This window comes from Mus caroli, chromosome 7 (assembly GCF_900094665.2).
Source record: "Mus caroli chromosome 7, CAROLI_EIJ_v1.1, whole genome shotgun sequence".
NCBI classification, from domain to species: Eukaryota; Metazoa; Chordata; class Mammalia; order Rodentia; family Muridae; genus Mus; species Mus caroli.
This window is the reverse complement of record NC_034576.1, coordinates 141,277,542-141,298,882: the sequence shown is the minus strand read 5'-3', so window position 1 is coordinate 141,298,882 and position 21,341 is coordinate 141,277,542. Positions and strand designations below refer to the sequence as shown.

The following is a 21,341-nucleotide window of genomic DNA, read 5'->3' as shown; positions in this document are numbered from 1 at the left end:
TCCTGCTCCTGCTCCTGCTCCTGCTCCTGCTCCTGCTCCTGCTCCTGCTCCTGCTCCTGCTCCTGCTCCTGCTCCTGCTCCTGCTCCTGCTCCTGCCAGGCATGCGGTGCCTTCTACTCTGCCTTTCCTCTCATCCTGTCCTTGTCAAGCTGTCCTTTAGGAACTCAGGTTGCCACTACAACCTCTCAGAGTTCAGCTTTCCCCTAAATTATGTGCCTTCACATAGGCAGTCTAAGGCACTGGAGTTAGGTGCCACCCGAGGAGGAGCCCTCAGCTAGGGTCCTGGGGTCCTGTGTAGGCACAGGAACCCTTGAGGCCTGGACTGCACACAAGAGTCCCAGGGCCTTGCTAAGGTACAGCTTCTCACCTTCCCTGCTGCCACTCCCTCTAATGTTTCTGGGTTACCTCTGAATCCACTCACAGGCCCTGGAATCCCTGACTCAGAGCGAGGGCCTGACACCAGCTAAGGCCCTTTATGAACGTGATTGCTTCAAAACACTTCAAGACACTCATAGTGGATGACCAAGGCAAAGACTGGTGCACCATTCCCTTCCCCTTCCTCCTCTCTGACTACTCGATATGTTGACAACATGGGGCAGTGCACGTATCTCCCACAAGGGGACAGCATTCTTATTAAGCCAGCTCTTAGTATCTAGGCAGGGACAGGGTATGTTTCATGGAGCTTTTTAAAATGCTGTCTGGAGGAGCACAAGGCCCTCTCAGAGCAGCTGCTTGCTTGGCTTGGAGGCAAAGACTGCTCCACTTGCCTTATCCCATGAACTCTTACCTCACCTACCCAAACAGGTGTGTACTGTTCAGAGTGGATCTGAGCCAGGGCAAGGCATAGTGTTTGGGCCAGTGTATGGGCTAGTCTTTGCCATGCGGAGCCCTACAGAAGCTGGGGAAGCCACACACACTCCCAGGTCTCATCTAGTGACAGAAAATTCTCTACAAACCTGGAAGCGACTCATCTCCAGGGAAGGCCTTCTCCACTGAGCAGATGCGTAGGAAGGTGAGGATGGCTACCAAGCCTTTCTGCACAATCAGGTAAGGAGGAAATTCCAGAGGGCAGTGTCTCAGGTTCAGTGCTGTCAGTGTAGTGACCTGCCCTGGAGTGGAGGGGAAATTTCAGTCCACTTCTTGGAGAGGGACTCAGGAGGGAGAAGAAGGCAGGTGGAGTCAGGGAACTCCTGAGTTCAAAGTTATCTTCAGCGATATGGGAGGTTCCTGAGCCAGCTTGGGCTACAAAAGACTGGCTCAAAAGAAGGAAAAGGATGAAGAAGAGGATGAGGAGGAGAAGATGGGGAAATGGGTAATGAGAATTGACAGTTGTTTATTCTTCTGTTTCTGTGGATACAGGGGCTCACTCTACTACTGCCCAGACTGGCCTAGAATTCACTGTGTAACCAAGGCTCTTCTCAGACTCACAGCAAACCTCCTGTCTCAGGTCCCAAGTGCTGGGATTACAAGCATGAGTCACCAAACCTGGTTGGATCAACGATGTCTAAGAATGTCTCTGGGATCCATTTCCCACCCCAGTTTCAAGGCCAGGTGAAAACCAACCGCCGTGCCTGTATTTGCTCATGTGAATGACAGACCACATCGTGGTCTTTCCTTCCTCACATGTTCATCCATTTGGCCACCTTCTCCCACCTTCCCACTTCTAGGCGAGCTTCATGGCTAACTGATAATGTCAAGAGGACCAAGGGAAGATCTTCTCCCAAAGAGAGCTGTCCATCTTTTTTAAAATGCACCATGCTTCAGTGATACAATGACATGAAGTCACTCCTGTCCTCCCTCGTGCTTGCTGCATACCTTCCCTTCCAGCTGCACATGCCTCCTGCATTTTAGTGACTGCAAGTGGGTTGCATACAGTTGGCTTCTGTGCTTTTAATCTGGCCCGAGTCTCTCTGCCTTTTAAATGGCAGAGCACCACTCACCACAGGAAGCTAGCTAGAGAATCTCTAGTTTGTATAAGCCAAGGAACAAGCTCTGCTAATCTTTGTAGTTAACCAGGCTGGTGTGGAATCACCCAGGAGATGCCACTGGTGTGCCTATAAGATGTCTCCAGAGAGGTTTAACTGAGGGGAGGGGGAGCCTGTCCTGAGCCTGGGAGGCGCCACCCCATGGAACAGGGCCCTTGACCGAGAAGGCAAAAAGCAGACATGGGTGAGTGGTAAGCGGCAGCACTCCCTGCTCTCTGCTTTCTGACTCAACCCAGCTGCACAGTCCAGACACAGTGAACTCTGCCGTGCCTTCTTTACCATGAGTGCAAACAATCCCTTCTACCGTCAAGCTGTTCTTGTCAGGTATTTGGTCAAAGCAGAGAAGAAAAAAAACTTAAACATCGCCCACGGGTGAATCATGCCAGAAAACACTGTTGTACTGAGTGACAAGCTGGACACCACAGATCAAGTGAAGGCAGCCTTTAGGATAAAGTGCGGTTCAAATGTCTGTTAGAAAAGAGGGACTGAAGTCAAACCCCAAGTTTCCAACTCAACAAAGCTGAAAGAAGAAGAAAGCAAAGCAACCTTAGATAGAGGAAGATAAGAGTGAGTGGAGGCTACGACATATCACGGTGTGAAGGAAGATAAGAGTGAGTGGAGGCTACACGTATCACGGTGTGAAGGAAGATAAGAGTGAGTGGAGGCTACGACGTATCACGGTGTGAAGGAGGCCAGCACTGGCCTCATCTGCAGCAGAGGGAGTGATGGCCCCACACATCCACGTGGAACCAACATTAAGTCCCAAGGAGGGCACTGAAACAAAGCAGCTCAGACTCAAGAGGGGACGGAAAGCTAGGCCACATGCTGGCCGAATGCAGAGGTTTTGTTAGGCTGTGCTCTCCATGCAAAGCTTAGTCTGGTAACAGTGTTAACCCCTCTACCTGAGAACAGGCCTGAGATCTATAAGGAACTTGGAGACGGCCTATGGGGGTGGAGAGAGTATTGTGATACAGTTAAATGAAGTAGAAAGACACCCCCCCCCCCACTGTGGGCAGCACCATTCCCAGGGCTACCCTCCCCCACTGTGGGCAGCACCATTCCCAGGGCAAGGATCCTGCACTGTAGACAAAGGTGAACACCAGAATTCACCACTTTCTGTCTTTTGACTGTGGGCACAATGTGGCCTCCCAAGACCTTCAGTTACCCGCCTGCCATGAACCTGTGAACTGTGAGCCAAAATACACCTTTCTCACTTAAGCTGCTTCGGTCAGGATGTTTTATCACAGCAGCGGCGGGAGGAGTAACTAATAAACTGAGAAGGGACTTTGAACCCCTCGCCACTTTATCCTTTCGGCCACGCCTCTCAGCTCCATCATGGAGCCCTTGGAACTTCAAAGCATTTAGAGCCACCTTCCATTTGCTGCTGCGGTACTTACCTAGCTCAACGGGTAACATTTTGATAGGATTTCGTTCTAAAAGCAAAGTTTTCAAATGTCTTCAAGAGAAAGAAACAAAAAGCAGTTTAGAAAGCACAAGATTAAATGACAGTCTACAAAATATGCCAAAAGTCCCCATTTTCCTTTCTTGGCTCCCACACGTCCTAACACACACTCATACTAGGCACCACCAGCAAACACCTCAGCGTTCAGAGGACAGCAGGAGTGTGGCACCTGTCCTGTTCCCTTTTTCAGATTTAATTCTTAGAGCTATACCCGTTATTCATTTATTACTCCCCGCTCCTTTACTTCTCGAGGACCCTCAGCCAAAATCTGGCACAAGCTTCCAGACGGTCTGCTCCTGCTCTGTGCTGCTTGCTCATCTGAAGATAGACAGGCTTTGTCGCATGGCCAGTGCTAGTTGAACCATGTCTTGCCTTATTTGAAGTAATGAATAAACTTTTCTTTCTTTCCTTTTTTTTGTGTGAAAGATTTAATATTTAAAGAAAATTAGCCAGGTGTGGTGGCACACGCCTTTAATCCCAGCACTCGGGAGGCAGAGGCAGGCGGATTTCTGAGTTCGAGGCCAGCCTGGTCTACAAAGTGAGTTCCAGAACAGCCAGGGCTATACAGAGAAACCCTGTCTTGAAAAACCAATATATATATATGCATGGTTTTTAGGGCCTAAATGTATGTACATGTACCATCTGCCCATGGAGGCCAGAAGAGGGTGTCAGAGCCTCTGAAACTAGAGTCACAGAGAGTCAAGAACTGTCCATGTGGGTGTTTACAGAGAGCCTAGCCTGCTCCCCAGAAAGCTTTTTCAACCACTGACCTATTTCTTCCGCCCCAAGAAGCTTAGTGTGATGTGCACAGAGGAAGTTACTGCAAGCGTCCTGACCCAGCTCATTGGCTTTGCTGTAGTGCTCCTTCCATCTGCTCATAAGGGAACAGCCAGTGAGGACGTGCCAGCAATCTGGGAGCAGCTGACTGTGACTCAAGACAAGAGACTCAGCAACGTGCCATGGACTTCTCCAGCCCCAGAGCCAAAGGCATTCCAGTCCCACTTGGCTTGACTTCTTTTGGAAGAATATTTATTTAATATTTAATATTTACCAAATATTAAACTGAAAGTATGCAGGATGGTTTCTACTTTATATAGCAATGTCCATGTGATGAAGAGCCCGTGTCAGTCTGTGTGTTCTGACAGTACCAGACTGTCCTCACTGGTCATAGCAGTGCCAATTTACAATTGCACACACACCTGCGAGCTTGTAGCCTCAGGAGAAGGAATCAACAGATCTTGTTTTAATCTCTGTGCCATGCTTAAACATCACACATGGTGACGGTGGGGAGAGCTCTGATGACACTATTGTTTTCATTATTTTTTAACTTTAAAGTCTTTAATGAGCCCATAATTACTTAAATTTTCTAATTAATATGTTTCAGCCCTTCAGCAAGTGGATTCAATTTTAATGACATAATGGGTGTAAAATCAGAGGCTCGATTATAACTTAAACAACACAAAGCAGCTGGCTTTGACTGGATCCAAGGATTCCAGATCTGAAATCCAGGCTCTTTTGGGGCGACGTAGGAAGTGGGACCCCTCAGCAGCAGATTACTCGCCAGACCGAATGTTAACAATAAAATAATTTGTGGATGAAAACCACTCAGATATCCTAGCATAGAAGATGGTTCCCTTGTGAGGAAGAAAGGCACTCTATGTAGGACATGGGCCCAGAAGACCAGGTGGCCTGGGCAGGCAGGCATGGCTGGGTGGCAACAGCCCAGAGATCCATCTCTGCAGTCTCACCAACAGCTAACTGGCCAGGCATGTGCCCTCCCCTCAGTCCATCCATAGCTTGTCCTGCAGCTCCCATGGTCCCTATAGCTCCAGAGGAGGGTTCCTGAGCACCCCCTAGCTCAGACACATCCAAAGCAAGCTGCCTCCTGCCGAGCTAGATACTCAAGGCAAAGGCATCCGCTTTCACCATCATCTATGCCATGTGCTCCGTTTTTCATTTTTATTTACATTTGTCCCAAACAATATAACCTCTGCAAAACCTTATGCTGTTATGCTACACAGTGGACTCATGATACCAACACTCAGATGCCCTTACACAGGAACTGGGGTCACTTCTGGATAACTCTTGTTTTCTGGCCTCACGATGCCAATCCTAATAGCTCTGAGATTCCCCTGAGGTCCTGCTGAGGTCAGCTTGGCCAAGTCTCCTGCATGGACCGCTTCCTTGGCTGCCTGCCAACTCTTCCCACTTCTCCCCTCTGCCCTACAGCTTCCTTCCTTAGGCAGTGATCTGGGGCCAAGTCTAATTCTAACCCTCCCACGTTCAGTTAGTTCTTTCAAAATAAGTTTCAAAGTTGAGAACGCAGATCCCAAACCCTAGAGGCCTCTGTCAGCTTTGTCTCCTACCATGTCCCTGACACTTGGTAAGCAAGCGCCCAACTGCTTCAGGAACTCTGTCTGCCATTTTCCCTCTGTCCCAGCCAATGAGGTGTTAGGAGGTCTGAAGTGAGTGTCCAGGTCAGAGCTAACACTGATACAGGAGGATATGTGGCATGGAGGGAGAACCAGGAAAGGAGGTGGTGAGCCTGCAGATGGGGCAGGGGTGGAAGCCTGGGTGCCGAGGGTGGGCTAGACTGGGCTCTGCAACTGGGAGTTCCAGGAAATCCTGGGAAGCCAAGGGGCAGGAATGTGGTAGGACAGTCCACACTGCTTGCTTGGAGGTTTCTAGCTTTCCCAAAGTGGGCAAAACTCTTCCCCAATAGTCAGGGGGGATTCACCACAGCCCATGGCAGCATGTGGCTGGGTTTTCATATACTTAGTGTGCTTTTGATCTTGGCTTCCTACAGCAGGGTCAGGTGGAATCAGCTGCCCAGGAAAATGTCAGAGAGCCCATCGTGACATGGTTGGCTCACCTGGGATGGCTGGCCATGCACCCTGCACTTTGAACCATCTGGACTTTTTAATTCTGAGATGGCAGCTCATGACGTAGACCAAGTTGGCCTCACGCCCTCATGCCCTCACGCATCTGCCTGCCTCTGCCTCTTACGTGCCCAGCCTGGATCAAGGCGATCTAATTGCACATCTAAGGACACTTACTTGTGAGAGCCAATCCCAGGTGGAAGCACCTTGATCTTGTTGTAACGGAGGTCCAGCCACGTCAGGTTGGGCAGCAGCTGGAAGAAATCCTCGGGAATCTCGCTGAGCAGATTTCTCTGCAGGTGTAATTGCTTCCCAGGAGACCAGAGGGTGCTTGGTCAGCCAGGGGGATTTAAAACCATCTCCAAAAGGTCTAAAACAGCCACAGCTACACATCAAACCAAACAGCAGACTCAAGAACCAGAGAGATTGAAAACCTACAGCTGTTGTCCTTCTCTCTCTGGCTACACTCAGCAAACCCAGTGAACAGCAGCAAGAGCCATGCCTGATTCACTCCCAGTGGGCAGTGAGGAGGAAGCTACAGGACACAGACAGATACATTCTGTGTGGCATGATCTGTGATGACCAGCCACACAGAAAGAGGCCATCACACAGGCAAGAAGCCATGATACATGTGGCTTGCTTGATCCGAGTCCTGTGTGGTGGTGTCCTGACCCCTCAGTGGATGCTTGGAACCATAGACAGCACTGGGGCATCCTGCTTTCCTGCCTGTGCACTCCCACGATGAAGCCAGCATAGCAAGAGGTTAACAAAGACCAATAATGCAATAGAATACATTTTATGTTACTAAAACATAGTTTGTTTCTGAAAGTTTCTACTGAGAATTCCTGGATGTATATGTGTGTGTGTGTGTGTGTGTGTGTGTGTACTATATATGAAATATATAATACTATAGTAGGATTATATATAATATATATTAGAAGTATAAATTAGAAATGTTATCATTTTGTGTTGCGTGCGTGGTGTGCATGCATGCAGCAGCACACGTGTAAAAATCAAAGGACAACTCCATGGATCCAGGTCTTTGCTTCCACTTTTACACGGGCTCTGGGGCTGGAACTCAGGTCGCCAGGCTTACTTGACAAGCACTTTTGCCTACTTAGCCGTCTTGCCGGCCCATGAAGGTGTTGTTTCATAGTTGCAGTGTGGTTGGCTTACAGGGTATTTTTCAAACGCCTTCATTCATGTTGCCGCTTTATGCTGTCAAAGCATTGTTTTGCACATTTATACTTGTGTCCACACTTGCCATGGGGCGGCATTGGGTGTCAGGAACACTTCCTGAGTTTAACTCTAGGGTTCAAACTCTCTTAGTTATGTGACCTTGAGTAAGCTCCTGCACCTCTCTGCTCTTGGGTGTCCTTGCCTATAGGGGAGGCAACAGGCCTTCCCTGGCAGGATCTCACAGTAAGTGTGAGTGTGTCAGCCATTAGATCACACAGTAAGTGTGAGTGTGTCAGCCATTACCATTGTGCTGCCTTCCTACTCTGGCAGCCACTGGCAGCTTCCCCCTCTCGGGGTGTCACTGCTCCCAACTCTACGGATCCCATCTTCCTGATATAAATGACTTCCAGGTTCTTGAAGATTGTTGATTGCAATAGTGGTGTTCTGTAAGTATGAAAATAGAACATCGGTTTGGAGACCGTCAGTCCCTGCCTGCTGGCGGCTGGCATGGTCTCTGGAGAGCAGAGTGGCAGCAGGCATGCATGGTATGACACACGCCCTTGACTGGATGTTATGCTTGCTCCCACGTACACAGAGTACATAACCCACATAGAACATGTATGCCTCCACGTACATGAGAATGCCTGTCTCCATGCACATACATTCCCCAGGCATATACCAATACATATCCACATGCATGCATACACATGTGCCTGTCTCTAGACATGCGAGGATACATTCCCCCCCCCCCAACATAGGTACAGTCGTATGGTGGCAGATGTCCCCACATACATGAGGAGACACATCCTTATACATGCATATGTGTCTCTGGGCCCATGAGGACACATGTCTTCAAAGACATGCACATGAAAGATCCTATCATGACCCTGCTTGACTTTAACCAGCTCAGGCATGGCTCTTTTCCTCTCAGTGTAAGCTAATCCTGATACTCAGAGTGGAAACCAGGGTTCCTTCTGAACACCGGAAAGTGAACATCAGAGAGGGTAACATGCTATCCCTCCCCAGCAAGCCTGGCAAGGCTGGCTCCGAGCTGTCTGGAGCCAGTGAAGCTCCTGCTGCTGTGCCCTTCCTCCAGGTCCTATGTGAACAGGGTTCCTTTCTATGTCCTCTGAGCATCAGTGTCCCTAGTGTGGAATTTACACCTTCTGGGAATGATTGCTACACAGTTGCAAAATGAAGGCCCTAACCCCTAATGGTCTATAGCTCTGGGTAGTTACTACCTCATAGACTTTTTGGCATAGCGATGCCTGTCTTCTCAGACAGTTATGAGGCTGGGTTAGACCTGAAGGACTTTGGAATTTCCTCCTTCCTGTCTGAATAAAGGCAATGGGTATTGCATATTACATAGTCGTCTTGATTGGACTCCTGAGAAAGGAGAGCTTCACTTCTTAGTGACATGTGAATGATAGCAGCTGGATGAGGTAGGCCCTGTAACTAACAATGCACTCCCCCTGGGAGGTGATAATACCCAGCCTGGCAAGGCCACAAGGACTGCTGAATCTGAGGCTACTTTGAGTCACACAGCAGGACCTCATATACAAAAAGAGGGCCAAAATGCTTGCTCCTCTCATGCCTTGAGAGCAGATGTGGGCAGAGTTACCTCAGTGCTGTGATGTAAGTTTCTGACAAGATCTTTATATATTTTACTTTGTCATCTTACCATATACCACAGTACTCTAAGTTCCAGATGAAGCTGAATGTAACTTAAGGACATTCTGTGACACCAGGGCAGTGCCAGTAATGCCCCGGCATCCTCTATCCTGTCTGCCATCATCAAAACTGCTTGCTCCAGAAAGCACAGGGGCAAGGCAACTTTACTAGGGAGTTCCCTGAAGGCCGGTCTGACACAAAGGAAAGCAGTGTGTAACATCATGAGAATGAGAGAAAATTTCCAAGTGTTTTCAGAGTGCCCGGGGAGTTCAGAAGAACATGTGTTTTAAATCAGAGACCCAGGATGTCTGGGCACTGATCTCCACCCAACTTTCTCATGAAGAAACACAACCCATGGTTGGCGAAGAGCTGCCCCATCCTGACACCTAGCTCTCTCTGTTGCCTGGCACCGCATCTCAATTGCTCTTTGTTGTGATCAGCCAGCGAAACGCCAGCGAACCCTCTTGCTCCTTCTAGAATTCACCTCTTTGAACAAGAGGAACAAAGGGCCGGAGCTGATTCTGCTTCTGGCTGCAGGCACGCGTGCATCCTAACCCTCCCAGGATCTGGACTTACTTGGAGGTTGGGAATTTTAAAGAACTTTCCCAAATGGCGCAGGCCTCTTTGACTCAGGTCTAAAACTGGTGAGGAAGAAAAGATGGCCCCTTCAAAGTCCATTTGATCATCATCCTCTCTGGAAAGGTGATCGGGGAAGCTCTTGGTGGTGGCAGCATCATCATCCTTGAGATCTTTAGCAGCCTTGGGGTCTTTAGCAGCCTTCTCGGCCACTGCTTGGGGGCTGGTGTCCTCCATGTGATGCCCTCCAGTGGCCACTGCTCATCCTTCTTGGTATGGAGTCACCTGGAAACAAGGGGGGTGGGGGTGGCCGGTGTGTGTGTCTTAGCAACCAGAAGTCACACGGGGGGGGGAGGGGGATGGACTCGAGTTGCTGAAAAAGCAACAGTGCTATGAATTTAGCTTTAAACTTGTAAATGCTGGGACATAAGGAGGTAACTTATTCTTTGCTCCTCACACTGTACCACAAAGTTTGAAGAAGACAATGACGATTATGATTCGAGAAGTGGGGCTCAAGTATCCTGGGCTGGCCTCCAATGCACTGTGGTGAACTTCTAACTCCTGATCTTCCTGTATCTACCTCCAAAGTGCTTAGATGACAAGCAAACAGCCACCTGACTACAGTTTAACTGGAAAATACCAGTGGAAACAAGCATCCAGGATGAAAACACAGGGGGACTTTTCAAGTTTGCAAAACACATGTAAGATGGGAAGAGATAAGACAGTTTCCTATTTCCACTCTGGAAATTCCTCTGCTTCTTGTATCCAAGACTCTGAAGTCAGGAAGCCAACCCCTGCCTCCCACACTGGCCCAGACCAGACCAAAGAGGTATCTAGGTGGTCACTAGGGAAAAACCTGGGCAATGACAACCTTGCATCTTAGTTCAATAATCCTGTTGCTTAGCCAGAGTATTACTTGCAAAATCATCCAAGCAAAGAGGATGGCTGGAAGATCATCTGCCAACTGGACAGCCGAATGACTGGCACACGTACCTAGTTTCACTCTCCTTTAAGGAGCAGGTGACTTTTCAGTTAAGGAGCTGGTCTTAAAGGTGTACAATTCATGGGGAGCCTAGGTCTGCGTTGGCAGGAGATATGCCACCCCCAAGCTGGGGAATGGGTCTCCCTAAGGTCTCCAAGCCTTAGCATAGTCTATGGCTTATTGGATTTTTTTTTCCTACACCTTGGAAATAGGAGGAAAGATTCTGCCTCCATCAAATTACATTGTAAGGAAAATGTGTGGACAAGAGGGAGGCAGGGGACTAGTGATGCTGTTTCCAGACTGGGCTGGTAGGGGAACTCGACTTTTGGACCTCAATCCCATCTTCCCAGGTGCGGCCACTGTAAAAGGGTAGCGGGCCTAGTCATAGTTCTCTCCCACCACCACGCCATCAAAGGCTGACGTTCACAGGACCCCCAGCAGACCAGACTCACTGCTCTAAGTGGCAGTCTCCTCAAGCCAGTGTCTACTCCCGCCCGCCAGACTGTGACCCCGCCCCACAACATGGTGGCCGGCCCCATCCAGTGCAGCGGGCCAGCGGTGACTGACGTAACAGCTATCCCACCCTCCAGCCCCGTTGCTCTTCCCCGCCCACCTGCGACTCCGCCCTGACACGTCGGCTGCCCCGCCTCCGAGAGGCTCAGGCACCGCCTAACAAACGAGCGAACAGCGCGGCTTACAAGGTCGCCATGGAGACGCTGCTGCGGTACGGAGGCCGGAGGGCATCAAGCCGCGGGTCTGGCTTGGGATGGCTTCGGTACGCGTGCGCTTACCGCCTCTTATGCTGGAGGTGGGCGTCAAGGCCAGAAAGAAACTTTGAGAGGAAGGGCTGGTGGGTTCGGGGAGGGCTTGGGGACCCGAAGGAGGTCGAGTGATGCTTCTGCTGTCCAGACCGTCTTCCAGGGCAATGGACCCTCGGGCCTCAGGCCTCTGGAACTGACCGCTGCCCTCCGCGCCTGCGCAGAAGCAGCTGCCGCACTGCTGCGCTCTCGGCTTTCCAGGCTGGTGCAGCGTTTGCTGGCCCTTTTGTCCTGGGGCCTGGATCTGCACAGACTCTCCTAGTGTGGAAACTTGGAGGCTGTCCTTCTCCATTTAGAAACCTGCAGAGCAGGGTATTCTGGGAGGCAGATCAACCAGGTCCATAGACCCTAAACCTCTAGAGAAAAAGGATCCCTCCGGAAAAGAGAAATTACGGGAACGTGGTAAACTGCCGTAGTATCAGATCTGGTGGGGATAGAAGGCCCGCTGCGGATCCCAGAGGATCCTGACCAATGAAGTGATATGGGTCACTCCTTTCTAGAGGCCAGAAGTTGAGATCTTAGCAATTTCCACAGTTTTTAGTGAGTAATGTGTCACACACAGGGCAACATGACACGTCATCAGTTCTAAGGGAAACTATCAGAAATGAACTGGCCTAGACACTGAATTGTGCCCTTAGCTAACGTGCCCAGTGATATAATCTTGCTAAACATTTTTGAAGTAGCAAAGCAGGACGGAACTGAAAGTATAAGATGGAACCAAAGTGGAAGTCTAGATCTAAAACAACAGCAAATTTGGTTTACTCAAGCCAGCAAGATGAGTTAATGCTTAGAACCTAGGTAGGGGAGAACCAATTCCACAGAGCTGTCCTGTGGTATCCCCTATATGAATGCAATAATAAATTTAAATAATAGACTAGAAGTTTCAATTCGTTTACTAATATATTCTTTAGGACTGAAAGTGAGATGGGAGTAAGTTGTAAGAAAATATCCCCAAACAAGAAAACAATAAAACCTAGGAAACTCAAGAGTCGTGGGAGCCCAGTAGCCCTCTGATCAAATGTCTCCTGATGTCCCTTCAACACTGCAGAGGTGGGTGCTGGCAGCTGGAATTCCCCCGAGTGTTCTATTGGTTACAGGTTGATGAAGCTTGGGGTCAGGAGGTGCTGTGAGGAGCTTTGGGATGCAGAGCAGGCAGGGCATTCCTGCCTGGCCACGCAGGCCACCCGAGAGGCCCCTTTCTGGTGGCTCTCAGTGGAATGCTTGCCACGTACTCATGGGACCACCAGAATCCATTAAAAAAATTCAGGCGCAGCAGTGTATGCCGATAATTCCTGTTCTTGGGAGACAGGCAAGTGGATTCTGAGGGCTCACCGGCCGACCAGCCTCAACCACTGTGAGAGCTCCAAGCCAGTGAGACCCTGTGTCAAAAAACAAAACAAAAAAATGTTAACAGCTCCTTAGGAACAACACCCATAGTTGACATTCAACCTCTACATATGTACATATACCCACCCACATATGTGTGCAGATATGTACACACACAAATACATATGCTCCACCTTCCCTGCTACTAGGAAAATAAAATTATATCCAAAATTGGACATTAATTTATACACATTTGATTGGCAAAATGAGATACTTGCTGTAATGTTCATGTGCTGGGAACTGGTGTCCATAGGCACCTCGGGGAGCCACTGGGTACTCCAGCCTAGCAGCATCTCAGCCCACTGCTTCATCCTACGGTTGTCTTGAGTTTTGATTTCCCTTAGAAGCCCATCGAATTGGTTTTTGTATCTGGTAGTTAATTATATGTAGGAACTCATCTTGCTGTTTTTGTGTGTGCTCACTTATTACCCAGCTAAAACGCCTCTGTTGAGTAGTTCTCTTGGCAAGTGTTTCTGGGCTATTCTCCTTAAGCTTATGAATGTACCCTCTTTATTTTCGTCTAATTCTTGAATGACTGTTTAACTGGTACGGAGTTCCTTGTTGACAGCAATTTCCTATCAGAATTTTAAAGATATTGCTTGCTGGCTGCTGTTGAAAAGGCTGCTGCCAGCCCCACTGCCATTTCAGTGAAGGAATCTGAAACCCTTCCGAAATCTGCATCCCTGTGTTTCTAGGTGCATACCAGGTTTCATTCTGTGCCTGGTGGGGACTATGTCCTGTGCTCAGGCTCTTCCCAGCCTTTTCCTGTCATTTTATTACATGTCTATACCCTGACATTGACTCACATTGCTAGCAACCCCTCACTGCCGCAGGCCCTCTGGGCCCCTTTGTCTGCGTGGAACGGGTCTCTAGTCGCGGGTGGGCAAAGCGTGGATGAATGACAAACAGATGCACACAGAAGAGGTCGTGTGGAATCTGAATGTAATGTCAAATCGAGCATCAGACTTTTTATGTGGAAGACAATAAGGAAGTTGGGTGACATATCGAAAGGTACAAATGAGGTAACCGGAATCTTACNTAAAACAGAGGAATGCAAACACAAAAGGTCTAACGGGAACCACCTGGGATAGAATTCATTGATAACAACTGGGATCAACAAGGACTCCACCTAAGATTCACTAATCTTAGAAGCCAGGGTCAAGGGCTTCGCATCCTTGCCATAGTTCCTATTTTAGTCTCTTGTATAGTCCACCTTCCCCTTAGGCCATTGTAAATACGTGTGTATGGGTGTAACTCAGCTATAGTCTTAGAAGCCAGGTGTGAGGTCTTTACTCTCTTAGGGCAAGGGCTTTCACACCCAAGTCATGGTTCTAACTAGGGAGTTCCGTTCTAGCTAACCATCTCATGAATAATGCAATACTCTAAAACCACAGCCCTATCTGCTTCCTAAACCATTGTAAATTCCTGTATATTGGTGTAACTCAGCTATAATTCTAAGTATCTATTCTGGTTTCTCCTACGGTCAGAAACTTCTTTCTTCCTTGGTGATGGTAGATTCCTGTGAAGGGCAGTGACCTAACTTTTACTCAAAGAGATAGTGTAATACCAGGGGCAGTACTGAATTCCAAGCCCAAGGTCTTGCTCAAGGACGCTCTAGGACTGTTGGAACACTGAGGCTTTAGCTATGTCAGAATTCAATCTTAAAAGGCACTTATAATAGGATGATACTGAAAGAGAGCACGTGGATCCATACACTAGACTAATGCGGGAATGGAGAATTAAGAGAACGCCAGACTCCAGGAGGAGAGCTTCCTTGAAACTCTTTTTGCCTCATGAGCAGCTTTTAGGCATCCCTGCCTGACAGGCTGACTCGACCGGAGTACCATGGCACCTCACTATTCCCTCCTCCCCTCCTCAGAATGGTCCTTCCTTAGAGTTACCCAGCTCTGTGCTCATGGGCCATCTACCAGCTCACTAAAGCTTTCCCCCTGGGGTGCAAACCTCATTTTTCATGTCTCTCTTTTTTCCTCTCTCTCTCTCTCATTATAGATATTTGTTGGCAAAATGGGACACTTGGTGTAATGTCCATGTGCTAGCAATCACAGGGCCCCCCTGCTGGGAACTGTGTCTGTAGGCACCTTGGGGAGCTACTGGGTACTTGAACACAGGAACTATAGAGAGTTCTGTGCACAATGGTCACATCCTTTTTTGTTTGTTTGTTTTGTTTTTCGAGACAGGATTTCTCTGTATAACCCTGGCTGTCCTGGAACTCACTCTGTAGACCAGGCTGGCCTCGAACTCAGAAATCCACCTGTTTCTGCCTCCCGAGTGCTGGAATTAAAGGTGTGCGCCACCACGCCCGGCAATGGTCACATCTTATGACTCTAGGTTCTTCTTAGAGCAGCTGTGGGAGATGTGCCTCTGCTGGGCCAGCATGTCTGCAGAAGTCTCACTTGATTAATCAAAGAACTGCAGAAGACAAGGGGACACATGGATTAGTGAATTTCATGAGTCAACGGAGCATCTCACACCTCTTACTGACTGAGAAATGGCTGCCAGCAGCAGTGTGTGGGGACCTCAGTGTGACACACCCTTGCAATGGCTAAAGCTAAGCAAAATTAAGGGACAGAAAGAGTGAATGATAATGCTGAAGCAAAACAAGATGGAGGAGCATCCCAGTGTCCCAGGCTGGGAAGAGGGATGGCAGGACATGCCAGGGGTGTACAGAATGGGGCTATGATTGGACATGGGCTCATATTGTCACAAATAAGTAAGGCCAGACTAGTGTGGGTTCAGAACAAGCTTAGTCTGTAATAACTACAAATGGGGCAAGAGCAGGCTGAGTTTATCCTGGACTCTAGGTCTCTGGGCATAGCTGTCTTTTGCTACTTTCTGGATTCTTTCTTCTTCTCCCTTTTCAACCTGTAACACTAGGTATGAGAGGAAAAAAAAAAAAGAATAGAGGAGAAAGGGGGCATCATTATGTTAGAATACTTCCTGCTGATTAAGGGTGTCAAGTTCCTTGGGGGCAAGTTTGATCTTTGCCAACAGGATATCTAATTTCTTCTTCCTTTTCTTCTCCCTGTCTCTCTCCCTCTCCCTTCTCCCCTCCCCACTCCTTCTTTGTGTCTGACTACTTAACAAACCACCACGAACCCTGCCTTTTGGGGTCCTAGCACTTATACACCTTCTGAAAAGTCCCCAGGATTCCATATGTCACACAATCACAGAAACTATCTGCAGCGGACAAAATCATGCCCCTGTTAGAGCACAAGGCAAATCATCGTCAGCTGCCGTGGACAATCTGAAGTAGTCCCATATCCCACACCTGGGATTATAACAATAGTCGTATACTATTCTCTCTCTCTCTCTCTCTCTCTGTTTTAAAGAAAACCCTAAAAATGCTATTACATCTGGGACTCATAAAGGGAGAAGGAGGGATAAGAGAGGGTGGAGCTGGATTCAGTGAGATCAGAGAAAGGAAACATACAAGAGAATGGGAATGGACTGGTCCGTGTGAGGTTCATCAGGGTTTGCACACTGGCCCCCAAGAAGTGCCAGCATGTAGGGGTGGCTCAATAAACAAGAAATGCTTCTGGCAGACTTGAGGGTTCCAGGAAGGTACCAGGGAGATATCTTACTAATGAGGGCTGAGCAATCAGGAAAGTCTTTATCGGCTGGAAAAGTCCCTGGCTGGAGCTCTATCAAGGGCAGAATCTGTGTTCACTCATTGGAGTCTCGACCCCAGTTCTTCATCATGACACTCGGCGGAAACAAGGCCGTTAGAGAGGTCACTGCAGTGAGATGTGGATTTCTAAGTGGGCCCTGATCCAGTGTGACTAGTATCCTTGTAAGAAGAGCTCAGACACTGCCACAGAACTATGGAGTCTGTGAGGACATAGGGAAATGTCATTTACAGGCCAGGGAGAGAGACCCCCAAAGGAACGGGTCCCACCATGCCTGCATCTTTTCTCCCAGTCACCACAAAAGTTGGGAATAAATCTGGTGTGTTAACCAGACCGTAGGACTAACTTGGCAGGGAGAGCTGACAGTCAGCCCAGTCCAGGGAGAGGCAGGAAATGGGTGTGGGAGGCTGATGACAGGGTCAGAGGCAGATAGAGGAGGGAAAATCCATCTTCCAAGGTATTTAGGCAGATGCTAAATACTGTCAGAACACTCAAAGTCATGGTGAGTGCTCATGTTAAGCTCTCTAACGTCTTACAGTAAGCACTCCTTCCTGCTAGTCAGTAAAGACCATGGGAGGTGGGGTGATTTGGATCTCCAATTAACATCTGTTGGACTCTCCTTTGCTGTCCTTGTGGCCTCGAGCCAAAGGATTGGCAGCCAAACCTCCAGCCAAACCCTTAGACCATCACAACTATTTTCAACAACCCATAGATGTACTGAGACAACTGCAACTGGCTCCTGAAGGCACAGGCCATTTCAGATGGAGCGGTTACCCTGCAACCATTTTCACTTAGGCCAAAGAGAGTACACTGCCCTCTGGTGGCCAAGAAGAAAATCACCGTGACTGGTTGATAATAGAGATTATGAAGGGGAAGGGCGGAAGTGGGCAGTAACTGTCTTCAGAGAGGTGGTTATGACAGTTGGTACCTGTCAGAGTCCTCCAACAAAGGTGGTCTGTGGATGCCACCCAAAGTAGGGCCTGTGCATAATGTCAGATACAGTTTCCTGTGGTATACAGATGAACAGAATTCTTGTTTCTGAATATTGCTTCAAATGATTAGAAAGCCGGCTTCCATCTGTTCTGGAGGGATCATGGATCAGGAGTAACCTTGGTAAAACCACATTTGGTAAAAGTGTCTGGACCAATGAGAGACTTTCCAGTAATTTGGAAACTAGTGTTTTATTTCTGGTCTCCATGGCTATCCAAGAACTTGAATTTTGAATTTCTCTATTTCTCTTCAGTTCTGACCACTTCTGCACCTTCAGCTTGTTACACTGGTTTTCAAAGAAGCTGCAACTTTGAAAAAGGATGCACATGCTGCATGCTTCAGAATCAAACACACCCGGGGGAGCTGTTGGTTTATGGGGTACAACATATGTAAAGGGGACCAAGAGCCATGTCGCCTCCTTCCAGGGTCAGCTTGTCCACTTTTAGGAAGTGCTTTTGTGACTCATGTTCAGAACTCAGTATTTGTTAGACCAGCTCCGACCATAAAACCTGCTGTGCTGAAAGTGAACACCCAGACTATGATGGACCCAGAGCCATGGTTCCCTGGGAAGAGTGCTTTCTCAGCATACACAAAGCCCCGGGTTCCATCCCCAGGGCTGCATAAACTGGATGTTGTGGCCCATGCCTGTAACCTGGAACTCTGGAAGTAGAGGACCCAAAGTTCAGAATACCAGCCTGGCATACATGAGACCCTATCTTAAGAAAACAAAACAACAAAAAAGAGGCTTCCAGGTGCCTCTCCACTCACCAGATCTCTGTTCTTTGGGGACTTGACTGAGCCTTAGTGTGGACCCAGCTTTCCTCCTCCTGTGGCCCTACCAATGCTCCTACCTGGCTTTCCAGTAGTCACACCAGGCTAGGACTCAGGTTGGCAATTTTCACTGTCTTTCTTTTCCACCATTATGATCTTGCCTGTCTCACTCAGAGCCTGTAGCAGCCTGTTTTCAGGTGACTTTCTTCCCAGATTCCTCTACAGACATACAAACATTAACAGCCAAGACCATATGCTTCCACTAGAACATAATAACCCCACTTCAGTAGGCTAGGAAGATGCAATACAGCCGAAGCACAAGGACAAGACTTCAGAACAGCGATGAATATGTCCAAGGCCTTAAAAAGGGCATAGAGAAATCCTGTCATGAAGTCTGAGAAAACACGAACAATAGAATGAAATAATGGCAACAATTCACAACATTAACATAGAATTCAAAAAAAGAAATAGACTGGAAAACACCAGCAAAAACCCCAAATGAAATGAAACTGGAAAAGAAAAATTTAGGAAGTCGATCAAAAATCACAGAGATAAACTTCACTTACCAAATTTAAGTCTTGGAAGGGAGACTCCCAGGCATTGAAGACAAAGTAGAAGAGATGGCTACCTCTGTCAAAGAAAATGTTAATTCTAAAGAAAAAAAAATCTAGGCACAAAACATCGAGGAAATCTGGGACATTATAAAAAAAATTCTATAAATAATAGGAATGGGGAGGTGGGGGAGGGAAAGAAACCCAGGTCAAAAGAAATTATTTTCAACAAAATCGTAGAAGAAAATTTCTGCAACTTATAGGAGGTTGCCTATCAAGGTAGAAGAAGCAACACCAAATGCACACACACACACACACACACACACACACACACACACACACGCACACGCATGCACGCGTGCGTGTGCATGTGTGTAGAAGATATTAAAGAAAATATTAAAAGCAGCAAGGGGAAAAGACCAAGTAACATATAAATGCAGATTTATTAGAATAACACCTGACTCTAGTGAAAACTAAAAAACCAGAAGGGCCAGGACAGATGTTCTATAGACTCTAAAGGACCACAGATTCCAGCCTAGACTACTGTACTCATCAAAAATTTTAATCACAATAGACAAAACCAAACCAAAACCAACAAACAACCATTTCATAATAAAACCAAATTTCGGGGGCTGGTGAGATGGCTCAGCGGTTAAGAGCACCCAACTGCTCTTCCAAAGGTCAGGAGTTCAATTCCCAGCAACCACATGGTGGCTCACAACCATCCGTAATGAGATCTGACTCCCTCTTCTGGCGTGTCTGAGGACAGCTACAGTGTACTTACATATAATAAATAAAATAAATAAATTAATTAAAAAAAAAAACAACCAAATTTCAGCAATTTTTGTCTACCACTCTAGCTCTACAGAAGGCACTAGAAGGTCTGAAAAGGTTAAACATACCCAAGAAAACACACACACACACACAAATAATTCCATAGTAGCAAATCGAAAGAAGGGTGGGGATCCACACACTGTAACAACGAAATAACAGGAATCAATAAACACTGCTCATTGATAACTTTCTAGATTAATGATCTCAATTCCCCAATAAAAAGATATTTACTTATAGGTTGGATTAGAAAACAGGATTTATATTTTTGCTGCATCCAAGAAACCCACATTGCCATCAAGGATAAACATCACCTCAGGGCAAAGGATGAACAAAGATATTCCAAGCAAATGGACCCAAGAAACAAGCAGGGACAGCCATTTTAATATTGGACAAAATAAACTTTAAACCGGAATCAGAAGAGGTAGGGAAGGTTATTATATACTTATTAAATTAAAAGAAATCCACCAAGAAGATACTACATTTCTAAACATTCATGCACCAAACACAAAGGCACTCAAGTTCATAAAAAAATCACTACTATAGCTAAAACTCACATATTAACCCTCACACGGTGAGAGTGGACGACCTCTATACCCAATTCTAGACAAAAACTAAACAGAAATTCTGGCTCTAAATGACATCATAAAACAAATGGACATAGTAGATTTAGACAGAGCATTTCACCCAAATACAAAAGAATTTGTTCTTTTCTCTAGAGCTCATGGAACTTTCTCCAAACCTGACCACATGTGTGGACAACAGAGACCCAACAGATTTAAGAAAATTGAAATAGTAGTCTGCATCTTAGCTGACCACCATAAATTAAAGCTGGATATCAATGATAGAATGTGCAAATTCAAGAAAACTGAGCTGAATGAAAAAAATGGGTCAAGATAGAAATTAAAGAGATTATAAAAACTTTTTAGAACTGAATAAAAATGATAACAGCATAACTAAATCTATAGGACCCAATGAAAGCAGTTCTAAGAGATGAGTTCATAGCAGTCAGTACAATGAATTAATAAATAGCAGAGAGCTCATATTAGTGGCAGAACAAAAAGAAGAAATAACACTCAAAAGTGTAGACAGCAAGAAATGATCAAACTTAGGGCTGAAATTAATAAAAAAGAAACAACAACCAAAACAAATGATACAAAGAATCAAAGAAACAGAGTTGATTCTTTGAGAAAATCAGCAAGACTGATAAACCCTTAGCCAAATTAACTAAGATGAAGAGAAGATTCAAACTTATAAAGTTAGAGATGAGAAAGGGACATTACAATAGACATACATTAGACATACAATGGACCAACAACAGACATTGCAATAGAAATCTAAAGAATCATATGGATATACTTTAAAAATCTGTACTCCATCAAACTGGAAAAACCTATAAGAAATTGATAAAAATTTTGATATAAACAATCTACAAAAGTTATATCAAGATCATATAAACAATTTTAAAGGACTCATAACACCTAGTAAATAGAAACAGTGATTAAAAGTCCCCCAATAGAAACAAAAACAAAAACAGGGCCAGATGGATTCATGGAAGAATCTTTCCAGATCTTCAAAGAAGGATTGACATCAGTACTCCTCAAAATATTATG

The 21,341-nt window shown here is 46.8% G+C and overlaps 1 protein-coding gene across 5 annotated transcripts in view; it reads right to left on the bottom strand.

Moving 5' to 3' along the window:
• Lrrc27 (leucine rich repeat containing 27) overlaps positions 1–11,712 on the bottom strand; it is a 31,509-nt gene extending 19,797 nt beyond the window's left edge. For 3 of the 5 annotated variants that reach the window (XM_021167926.2, XM_021167930.2, XM_021167931.2), the window contains exons 1-5: positions 11,348–11,426; positions 9,753–10,037; positions 6,504–6,634; positions 3,383–3,441; positions 957–1,109 (exon numbers count right to left, since the gene is read on the bottom strand). In XM_021167926.2, the coding sequence (XP_021023585.1) occupies positions 957–1,109; positions 3,383–3,441; positions 6,504–6,634; positions 9,753–9,989 (580 nt within the window). In that variant the 5' untranslated portion in view covers positions 9,990–10,037; positions 11,348–11,426. The other 2 variants (XM_021167927.1, XM_021167929.2) reach the window with 2 other exon arrangements.
• Positions 11,713–21,341: the final 9,629 nt, after the last annotated feature.